At 39.2% G+C, this 12,230-nt stretch overlaps 1 protein-coding gene across 10 annotated transcripts in view; it reads right to left on the bottom strand.

Moving 5' to 3' along the window:
* Positions 1 to 1,307: 1,307 nt before the first annotated feature.
* The window catches only part of DNAH5 (dynein axonemal heavy chain 5), a 262,069-nt gene continuing 251,146 nt past the window's right edge, over positions 1,308 to 12,230 (bottom strand). For 5 of the 10 annotated variants that reach the window (XM_032625861.1, XM_032625860.1, XM_032625863.1 and 2 more), the window contains one exon: positions 4,722 to 6,910. In XM_032625861.1, the coding sequence (XP_032481752.1) occupies positions 6,759 to 6,910 (152 nt within the window). In that variant the 3' untranslated portion in view covers positions 4,722 to 6,758. Of the gene's footprint in view, positions 1,323 to 3,432; positions 3,824 to 4,600; positions 4,677 to 4,721; positions 6,911 to 12,230 lie in introns of those variants that run through there. The other 5 variants (XM_032625866.1, XM_032625865.1, XR_004349091.1 and 2 more) reach the window with 4 other exon arrangements.

Raw genomic sequence — 12,230 nt, 5'->3', positions numbered from 1 at the left:
GATGTAATTCAAGACCAAGATCATGCACTTCTACAGGGTCCCAGGTGTTTCAATGCTTTTGGTCTCCAGACCATCTTTTCAACAGCAAGGCTTTACAAAAGCTTTCTCAGGTCTGGCACATTGTAAATACTCAGTAAATATTTGCTTTATTATTATGATTAATAATTAATTAAGGGCCCCAAATCAAAGAACTCTGCATGCAGTCCTTCCTTTCAGCTATGGAATGCCTTCATAATCCCCTACTAACCCACAGAAATAGTGTTTTTCAAGAAAAGTTTGCAGACAGTAAAATTAAAATAACATTGGGGTAGTAGGCTAAGTAATGGCCACCCAGAGATATCATGTCCTATGTCAGGAACAGATATGCAGATACCTGGAACCTGTAAATGTTACTTTATAAGGAAAAGGGGCTTTTGCAGATGTGATTAAGTTTAGAATTTGGAAATGAGGACATTATCCTAGATTATCTGGGTGGGTCCTAAATGCCATCACAAGTGTCCTTGTAAGAGAATGACAGAGGGACACTAGACATACCTACAGAGGAGAAGGTGACACGAAGAAGGAGCTAGAGATTGGAGGTAGGCGGCCAGAAACCAAGGAATGCTGGCAGCTGCCAGAATCTGGAAGAGGCAAAGAAGGATCCTCCTAGAGCTTCCAGAGGAAACAGAGAACTAGTGGCACCTGGATTTTGGACTTCTGGGGGCCAGAACTGCAACAAAATTTATTTCTATTATTTAAGCCACCAAGTTTGTGATACTTTATTACAGCACTCATAGGAAATGAATACAATTGGTTTAAGTAAAATGTTTATATGTATACAAGTTAAGTTGCTAATCACTAGAAAGCTAAGCATTTTTACAGAGTAAATTTTTTCTCTTTGCTTAAATAAAGGGTCCGACCTTCATGAAAGCCATAAAGAGATTGATGGCATATTAACAATGAGATTTTATTTTAGGAAATTAGAAAAATCCTATATTCTGCTTCCACACAAAATGTACAAAGTTTCAAAGAAAGTGGCCCCCATTCTAATGGTGAGAAAAAGCCAGAAACTATAAAATCATAACTTGTGTGAGATAATGACCTGGAATTGAAGAGACCTCTGTTTTGTGTGCTTCACTGGCCTAGATTATTATTTCACCTCTCAGGAAACACTCCCCTAATTTTCACGGAAGCATTTTTGTGATGTAGAAGGTGGTTGACCTAGAATATATCTGAGGCCCTTCCTGTCCTCCATGCCCTGGAAGAGGCCCTGACTCAGCTATGTTCAGCCTTTCACATCTGAGAGCACCAGATTTTATCAGAAGACATCCTGCCTGCCATCCCTGAAAGAAATGGAAAAAGGAAGTGGATTATTTGGTTATCACAGTTTTGTTTTCAAATTTAACCATATGTTAAAAGGGTTTTAAAGAAAAAAGCTGACAACCCAGGGCTTCCCTGGTGGCGCAGTGGTTCAGAGTCCACCTGCCGATGCAGGGGACACGGGTTCGTGCCCCAGTCTGGGAAGATCCCACATGCCGCGGAGCGGTTGGGCCCGTGAGCCACGGCTGCTGAGCCTGCGCGTCTGGAGCCTCTGCTCCGCAACGGGAGAGGCCACAAGAGTGAGAAGCCCGCGTACTGAAAAAAAACAAAAACAGAAAAACCTGACAACCCAGAATTCTATACACCACAAAAAATTTTAGGTGAAATACTTTTCTGGACAACATAAGCTGAAAAATGCCAGCAGAAACATTCTTCAAGTAATGTTCGAAATTCATCAAGCAAAAGCGCTATGATAGCAGATGCAAACTCACATGTACACAAAGAAAGGAAGAGTGAAGAAAACGGGGACAGAAAGTCAGATAAATACATTTTTTCTTATTTTTAATCATTCTCAAAGGCAACTGGCCAAGATAAGATTGTTGCAGTTATGGGGCTTAGAACACATTTAAAAGTAAAGTGTATACCAATTATGGCGGAAAGGATGAGAGAGAGGGACTGTAAGGTTCTGATACCTGAAGCGATGTAATTTGAAAGTAGACGGTGATAAGAAAGAGTGTACATTGTAAACCCTTGTGAAAGAAAAATTGCCCTGGACAATTGTTAAAAAACAGCAAGGAGGACTTTATTGACGACTATTGCAATAGCGGGAGAGAGATTGAACTCAACTCCATAGAAACAAAAGGCAAGAGGATTTTTACACACTGGGTGAGCTGATGGAAATTAGGGCAGGACGTGAGGGGGAGATTTTATTGATGTGAGGAGGCAATCTGTGTTGGCTAATTGTTGCTTATTGAAGTTAGGCTCCTACCCTCCCACAAAGACTAGGAGGCAAGGTCCCATCGTCCTTGAGGATCACATTCCAAAGGGAGGGCTCCCAGGCCCTTGAGAAAGACTTACCTCTCAAAGGCTCAGAGAAAGAAATTACAAGAGAAGGGAAGACAGGGCCCTGTAGTCAGGAATTAGCCTGTCTACACTTGGGTCAAGGTGAGAGGTCAGTAAGGCCATCTTGGTCACCCTAGGACAACCATCAAAAAGAAAGGAAAATGAATGAGTTGTAACTAATAAGCCAATAGTGGAGATAAAATGGAGTCATAAACAATAGTCAATAAAAAAGTAGACAGAAAAAGAAAAAAAAGGAAGAAGCGATGCAACAAACAGAAAGCTAGTAAGATGGTAGATTTAAATCGTCATACCAATAATTACATGAAATATAAATGGTCTATACACTTCAATTAAAAAAGACATTACCTGTTTATTATTAAAAAGAACAGAACTATATAAGAAACCCATTTTAAGTGGGAGGTTGGGTTAGCAGATGTAAGCCATTATATATGGAATGGCTAAACAACAAGGTCCTACTGTATAGCACAGAGAACTATATTCAGTATCCTATGATAAACCATAATGGAATGGAATATACTAAAAAAAAGAATGTATGTATATGTATAACTGAATCATTTTGCTGTACAGCAGAAATGAACACAACGTTGTGAATCAACTATACTTCAATTTAAAAAAAGAAACCCGGGCTTCCCTGGTGGCGCAGTGGTTGGGAGTCTGCCTGCCGATGCAGGGGATGCGGGTTCGTGCCCCGGTCCGGGAGGATCCCGCGTGCCGCGGAGCGGCTGGGCCCGTGAGCCACGGCCGCTGAGCCTGTGCGTCCGGAGTCTGTGCTCCGCGACGGGAGAGGCCGCAGCGGTGAGAGGCCCGCGTACCGCAAAAAAAAAAAAAAAGAAACCCATTTTAATTATAAAGGCACAGATAGGTTGAAAAGAAAATAAAATGATGGGAAAATGTAATCAAAAGAAATCTGGAATGGCTAGATTAATATCAAACAAAGAAACATCAGGAGAAGGAATATTACCAAGAAGTATCACACAATAATAAAGGAGTCAATTCACCAGGAAGACACAAGCATCCTCAACGTGTATGTATGTAAAAACAGGGCTTCAAAATCCACGAAGGGATATCACATAGTGTCTTGTCAGCAGCATTGGTACCCCCTAGGAGCTTTGCTAGAAATGCAGAGCCTTCCCTACTGATTATAATCTGCATTGATAACAAGATCCCCAGGTGATCGGAGCAAACAGTAAAATCTAAGACTACTGATATAGTGCATCATGTCACATTTCTAATAAGGAACTCCGATGATATGTGTTCATAGCAGAAAAAAGAGAGGGTAACTATGTGAACTGATGATATGCTGATTAATTTGATTGTAGTGATTATGTCACATGTATACATATACCAATCATCAAATTTCATACCTTAAATATATACAATTTTTAATTGGCAATTAAACTTCAACAAAGCTGGGGAAAATAGTCAATTAAAATATATATTCCTCCACAAACGCTGCAATAAGATAAAACAAATCTATAAATCTATACATAACTCAGTCTAATAATTTCAATTACCTTAATTTTTTTTTTTTTTTTTTTTTTTTTTTTGCGCTACGTGGGCCTCTCACTGTTGTGGCCTCTCCCGTTGCGGAGCACAGGCTCCGGACGCGCAGGCTCAGCGGCCATGGCTCACAGGACCAGCCACTCCGCGGCATGTGGGATCGTCCCGTACCGGGGCACGAACCCGTAGTCCCCTGCATCGGTAGGCGGACTCAACCACTGCGCCGCCAGGGAAGCCCTACATCTTTTTCTATGTATCGCTCACACATGTCAGGCTATCCAGTCATAAACTGAGATCATATAAAATTACCTGCCTGAATAACTGCTTATTTTCTGTGTCTCGTCCTCTTATGTGAATGAAATCAGGGACTGTGACAATTTTTTTCCCACCATCATTCCACCAGGGCACCAGAGTGCCTGACACGCAGGAGGTGCAAAATAAATATCTTTAATAAATCAGTATTGAGACAGATGAAAAAGATGGCTCTATCACCCTGCTATGGCAACGGGACCCTCACTGTAGTTTTCTCCACATCCAAGGTGGTCAGGGACTCTCTCCATCAACTGGAAAATTCAGTCAATTGGTCTTCCCTTGATCCCCTGATTCAGTAGGATGCTGAGCACCCTTCAATGGGTGGGAGCTGGGCAGTGGGGAGCGGAGGTGAAGCAGGAAGGGGCCTCACTGGCATCTCCACGCTTTAGTGATGTCCCTTGCTGAATTAGTTCCTAAAAATTTCTAGCTGTTTTCATGGTGCTCTTTTTTACTTTGGGTCTCCAAAACTCATACACATATACCTATGGAGTATATCACAAAATTATATAAATTATACATTTTCAAGTTATTTGATTAAAAAAGCCAGTTTGGGAAGCTTATTTCTGGTTACTCAATGGCACTCACCCCCTTGTTCATAAATAGCAATTACAATTCAGACATTCATTAACAACTTTTTATTAATCTGCATTATTTTTACATTTTCATTATGTATTCTTCAAAATAAAATGATTGTTTTACAGCAATTCACACAAATCGACTGATATATTAATTCAGACCAAAAGAAGCTACTCAAATGAAAATAGCATTGTCCAGGATGGGTAGGTATCACATGAACCACTCAGGCCTAATTCTCATCATACTTAGCATAAAATGATACTTATCACAGAGCAAATCCTAGTGAGAGGGACCCACACTGTTCTCCTTGTAACCCTTCCTCCCTATAAAAAAACGTTTTATCATTGGAAGCATGAAGTTACACAGATCTGAAGTTACCCAATTCTGTGCTGCAATTCTAAGTTAGCACTGACCAAATTTCCTAGTCAACAGGTTACAGATGAAACAATTTTATAATTTATAATCATAATTTAAAATAAAAATACGTGGAAAGTTCCTTAGGTAGTATTTTCCTAATTAATAAAAACTTATGTGAAGTTCCCACCCACTATCTACGACTTTTATCCTTTCTCTACTTTTTTCTTCCAATCATTACATTTGTTCAAGTCAACTGAAAACTCTACCATTGGATCATACCTGTTTTTATTTTCCATGCTATTTTCTAATTTTTTTTTTTTTTTTTTTTTTTTTTTTATGCGTTACGCGGGCCTCTCACTGCTGTGGCCTCTCCCGTTGCGGAGGACAGGCTCCGGACGCGCAGGCTCAGCGGCCATGGCTCACGCGCCCAGCCGCTCCGCGGCATGTGGGATCCTCCCAGACCGGGGCACGAACCCGTGTCCCCTGCATCGGCAGGCGGACTCTCAACCACTGCGCCACCAGGGAAGCCCCCCTATTTTCTAATTTTTGTCCACACCAGATACATCTTACACTTATAATTACAGTGTACTTGATATTTTGTTAACTATGTCTTTCAATTAACAGTATGTGCTCACCATTTCTGTGTTATGAAATCTTCACTATTGTTCTTCATGATTGCCAAATACTTCTAATTTCCTTAAGATAGACTTATTTTTGAACTTTTAGGGTATTTTTTATGCTATTAAATACATTTATATATATATACATATATATATATGTGTATATATATATATTTCTTCAGTCTTTTAAATTGTTTCCTGGGTACAGAATTCCAGGAGAGAAAATAAGGATCAAAGCATGGAATGTTTTTATGATTCTTTCTGTGCTTAGTTATTTAATCACTTTACAAAAAGGATGGGTCAATTTACATTGCTCAAGGAGTCTGTGAGTGTATCACTTTTACAAAGACCTCACCACGATTCACTTTAGCTTTAATTTTTTAATTCTAACAAATATCAGTTAGTATCTCATTAATAACTACCAGTGGGGTTGAATGTTATTCTAAATGTTTATTCTGTAGGATTACCTGAATTGTCTATTCACCTATTCACATTCTTAACCCACCCTTCTGTTTCCTTCCATTTTTTTAAAAGGTCTATTTAATTGGCTACTTGAGCCATGAAAACAAATCTCTTACCTGACCTAAATGCAAAAGGCAACAGAAGCAGGATCAGCACAAACTTGTCATGATACCTTAGAGAATTGGGCTGTCACTTAGAACCACCACATTAACAGAAGAATAATCCCTTCAAGGGAAATACCATCTGTTTAGCCTAGTCAGTCCTTGGAGTTGAAGGAAGAAGAAAATGTATTATTGTGGATTTGAGGGCCGCACTTCATTAGAAAGTTGTAAATTTTACTTTTAAATCACCAAATAACTTTTCAGAAAAACACAGTGATTGGTCATGAATGATTAAACAGGCTAAATGTAATCAAGCATCCAGCTAGAGTACGGAACACTGATACAGCTCTCATTGCATGACCAACCTGATTTACACACTGTCCATACAGAAGAAAAGGGTTATGATACTTCAGATCCTGCATTTATTGGGTGAGAGACATGCCCCATGTTACTTGACATCACAGAGAAGGGCGACCCCACGGAGCACCCAGTGTTCAGGGGCCTGGGCCGTCCTGAGGTCCACAGCAGCGATGTAGTTCAGATCTGTTCGGACTGGCTTCTTGTAGATGGGACAGGAGTACAACCGAGGGTCTCTTACAGCTACAAAAAAAATTCATAAAAAAAACCTTGGTGAATTTCTAACTTAAGCAGCTCCAAGCCCAAACAGAACGCAGAGCCAACTCTGTGCACTCTGAAGGTCATTCCAAAGAGAGATGGGTTTAGTAGAATGACGGAAATTCTTCCTGACGTCAGATAATCCCTAGATGCAAAGCAGAGGTTACCACAGGTTTCCAGTGGGTGTGACAAGACACCCAGACGTCCTCACATTTACCCCACTCACCCCTTGTCACATGTCCTTGACATTAACCCCTGCCCATGTGACATGACCGCGAACCCCCCATTGCTCCCTCCCTCTCCTTTCCACCTGTCAATTCAACACCTCTCCTCCACCCTGTCCCCTGTACTTCTTCCCCACCAAATCTTGTGCCCACACACCCTCTCTATATTTCCCTTGTGACTTGCCTTTGTCTTTTAATCAGACATCCAGCACCAATGCTCACTATTATTTCACTATTATTATCGCAAAATCCCGTCTTCAACCCTCTGTGCCATAGTCCAAACCACATTTGAAATCACAGGACAGAGAACGTTCCCTACCCCTACCAGGTGTTGTGAGTTCTCCATGTGCGTAGAGACATAAAAACGGCAGGGAAGCAGAGAACCATGCCACCGTTCAGCTCTCTAAGATTCAATCTACCTTTTTGGAGTACATGAACAGATGGAGTCTCCAAAATCACATATGCAATGAAAGACAATCTGTGTGCCCCTTCTTCAAAGGTCTTCTTTTATGCATTCCGTCCAGCCTTGGCATCCCCATATTGAGGACTGATGCAGGTCTTCCGGGGCCTCAAACTTAACACAGTTTGGGGGAGGGGCTTCTTTTAAGAAAAAAAAGTACAATTTGCAAATATAAAATTAAGCTTTGGAAGGAGCCTCTGCACTGAGCAGCCTTGGAGTTTTAGCTTCACCTGCTTCTTGTTAAATCCACTCTACCTACAGTAGTTTATTTGCACATCTTGTAACACCCATCTCAGGAAGCAGTATATTATTTCCTCTTCTCTCCCAGACTATAAATTATTTCAGGACGAAAGTTGTGTCTGCACTCATCCGTGTACTTCTCTGGAAGGCCAATATTATAAATGACCCTCACATAATTATTGAGATGAAAACATACTTAACTAAGAGGATAACTTTGCTTCGGTGAATTAGTGTAACAAACATGTAACTTTCAAAATGCAATATTAATATATTAATGATACTGAATTTATTTCCCCAAACTAACTTACTCAATAATTTAGCTTTCCCTAACCCATCAAAAAAGTAAGGCACTATCAGAAATTAAAGTCTCATTTTTTGACCCAAGAAAACCTTCAGCCTACTGTGCCATGTGTTTTTATACCTCCACTAAATTTAATTAATTTTATTGGAAGAAGTTAAACATGTGAATATGATAATATTATACAAAAGTTTCAATATAAAATAAGCTAAAACTGTAAATCTTCACCAGGTGTGATTTTTAGCAGGGGACATTTGCCAATATCTAGAGACATTTTTAGTTATCACAACTGGGAAGGTGCTACTGGCAGCAAGTAGGTCGAGGCCAGGAATGCTGCTAACATCCTATAATGCACAAGACAGCCCCTCACAACAAGAGTTATCTGGACCAAAAATGTCAATAATACAAAGGTTGAGAAATGCTGTTCTAAAACATAGTCATGACATATATACACTAATATGTATAAAATAGATAACTAATAAGAACCTGCTGTATAATAAATTTAATTTTAAAAAAATAAAGAAAACAATATTTAAATATTAAAAACAAAACAAAGATGGCTCAATGTCAGAAAATCTACCCATGTAATTCACCACATTACACAACTAAGATAGGAGATATGATTATCTCAATGTAGAAAAAATCGTTTAATAAAGTTCAGTACAATTTATAATTTAAAATTCTGAGCAAACCAGGAATAAAAAGGAACTTCCTAAACTTAGTAAAGGTTATAATATTAAAATTTATAGCATATAATATACTTAGAGAAATTTTACATGGATTTTCTTGAGGCTCAGAAACAATTTTGATCAAGAACATTAAGAAGAGAAAAATAAATAAAATTGGTAAGAATTAGAAGAGCAGAAAATCAACTATCATAATAGAAAAACAAAATCAACAAACTTTTAGAACAATTAAGAATCTTCACCAACTAGTAAGGATCTTGCTGGATTCAAGATCAACCTGTGCTGGCAACTGCCAACTAAAAGTTTTAATAAAAAATAGGATACAGGGCTTCCCTGGTGGCACAGTGTTTGAGAGTCCGCCTGCCGAGGCAGCGGACACAGGTTCGTGCCCCGGTCCGGGAAGATCCCACACGCCGCGGAGCGGCTGGGCCCGTGAGCCATGGCCGCTGAGCCTGCGTGTCCGAAGCCTGTGCTCCGCAACTGGAGAGGCCACAACAGTGAGGGGCCCGCGTACCGCAAAAAAATATATATATATATAGGATACAGTTTTTTAATTTTGACAAAACCATAAAGTATCAGGGAATTAACCAAGTGATCTGTATAGAAAATACTTTAAAACTTTAATAAAAGATATAATAAGGATGATCTGAAAAAATTAAAAAATAAATAAAACAAAGTCACAGATATTTTACAGTACTTTAAAATTATGTATTTGCTTAATCCCATGAAATTAATTATTAGAAACCATCTAAATTAATATAACAGCTAATTTTAAGTCTAGTTGCTAATTTTTAATTACCATGAGAATGTCATTAGTGATAATAATTAGGCAAACATACAAAAAATCTGATTAAATAAATGAATGACAGTGAATTTGAGGAGTGCAGTTAATGCTAACTACACTGATATATTTAAACCCTTTAATCCTAAAATCTGAACATATAACAAATATTTAACTAATCGTTCTTCTCGATGCACACTTGACCAACAATCATTTTATAAATCTTGACGTAAGCCCTTGGTGTTTTACATTTGAATCAAGTGACAATTATAATTGCACCTTGGGAAGTATTCGATTACTTGGGTTTTAATCCCAAAAGAAAAAATAGAATTGGAAAAAATAGCATTCTTTTCAAGAAGCAGTAAAAAAAAAAAAAGCAATTCTCTGAAATATTTATCCAATTTTATTTATTTTTAATTGCTTCAGAAGGGAAGGAGCCCACACCAAGTCACAGCATGCAGCAACCTTCTGCAGCAGGATTAGAAACCACTGAAAATATAATTTCATGGCAAAAGTGCTGACAGATGCTAAACAAGCACATAAAGAGATGATCTGAAACCGTTACCTCTGGTTAGACAAATAACTTTGAAGACAAAAATAAACATGCTAAGTAAGTAGAACAAGTTAGCTAAATACGTTTAAAGCCTTGGGGCTCCAGAAGGAGGAGAAGAGAGAAGGGTATCTAAACCGGCGAGCTATGTGCTTTAGGATGCTAAAGGTTTTAATAAAACGCCTTGAGGAAATTTCCTTTTCTAGCTCTATAGCTTCCCTCTCTAGCCTACATTTTTCATCCAAATGTAAGTATATCATTACATCATATACTCCTTCTAATATCCAAAATAATCTACGTAGAGATTCCTTATGTCATTCCTTTATTTAGTCCCTCTTTTGTTAATAACATTTAGGTTATTAAACAGTGCACTCTTCCATGTGTTATTTCTTTTAATCCTTCAACAAGCATGAGCGTTATCATATTAATAATAATACATTTTTATTTTTATCTATTGTATGCTAATTATGTGCTGGACATTGTCAGTTTAATTCTCTCACCAACCCAATGAGATGGGTACCATGATTAAATCCATTTTACAGATGAGAAAACTGGAAGAACATAAGGAGGTGAGTTACTTATCCAAGGTTGCAGAGCTGTAGGTGATGAGTCAAACCTGGCCAGAATGGATCCAGAGCCTAAGCTCTTAATCTCAGCAATAGTGTGACGTACTATGTGTATGTGTCTCCATATCTTTGCAGAAATATGTAAATGTGGAACAGAGATAACTAGATACCTGACTTCAACTTGTGGCATAGCTGAGACTCCTCCAAAGCTACATGACTAACTGCTAAGGTGACAAAGCCATGAAAGCACCCCAAATATCCAGGCTCCTGGCTCACTGCCTTTTACCTGAGGACATGTGCCCCCCTATGGGGCAGGGAGGTGACCTTCAGCATGGGGAGAGGAGCCACAGGGGGTGACAGCTCTCATCTGCATAGGGCAGAGGGCTTTACTGTGTCTACTTCACCAGGTACCTGAGAAATATTAATACATGAGTTCAAAATGCAAGGAAACTGTCCTCATTTCCAATTCAGCCTTTATTTTCAAGCTTCATCCCTAAATGCAGAGTCTTGAGTAGAACACTACCACAAGAATTCCCAGAGATTTGCATTCATCCCACAACAGACAAATGTGATTCTGAAAGCAGCTTTGGTAGCCAGGAATCATAAGCAGATTACCTAATATCTCTAAACCTTCATTTCCCCATCTGCAAAATCGTCACGATACATCTTACAGAGTTGTTGTAAAGACTAAATAAGTCAATATATGTGAATGCCTAGCATAGTATAGTGTTTGCAATGCAGTAGATGCCCGAGATGTGTTAGATTTCTCCCCTCTCTCCCTGTACACACACACACACACACACACACACACACACACACATGCACATATACACTTACGTTTTCACTAAAACAAATTCCCCAGTCTCAGGTTCCCCATGACTTTAACAGAGTTCAGGTTTACAAACTGAAAGTGGATTAAACGTTGCGGGGCTCAGGAGTTAGGAGGTCTCCAGCTCTGGGTCGCTGCACGGGGCTATTCCCACCCCCGGCCCACAACAGCACGGTGTTGGATCAGGGTGGGTCCCAGGGCATTCTTAGAAACACTGTTCCTCTAGCAGGAAATAGTCTCATTAGCTGCAGGGACCCTGAGATTCTTCACATCTTACTTAGTGACCAGAGATACATGTAAGTCTTGCTTTGTTCACCCAAAATTCTAACCACTGCTTTCCCATCACATGGGCTTCAGCACCGAAGTTATTAGAAGCACCACTCTCTCTCTATAGCAGACACATATTTCCTGTAGCTGCCTCTTTTCAACTTCCTTTGAGAACAGAGGATCTAGAGTGGGTATGGGTGGCTTTACCTCCTTGGAGTATTTAGTACTATTTGGGTGACTCTCCCGTGACAAGAAATATAAATAAAACAAACATTTGGGGATATAGCTCAATATATGGCTCAATTTTGATATATTGATAAACTCAATTTTTAGCTTTGAAATAAATATCTAGACTTCCTTTTAAAAACAAATAAACCAGTCCTATATGTAAAATTCAATGGTGA

Source organism: Phocoena sinus, chromosome 3 (assembly GCF_008692025.1).
Source record: "Phocoena sinus isolate mPhoSin1 chromosome 3, mPhoSin1.pri, whole genome shotgun sequence".
Lineage (NCBI taxonomy): Eukaryota > Metazoa > Chordata > Mammalia > Artiodactyla > Phocoenidae > Phocoena > Phocoena sinus.
Note: the sequence above shows the minus strand (reverse complement) of the source record. Positions and strands in the feature narration are given on the sequence as shown.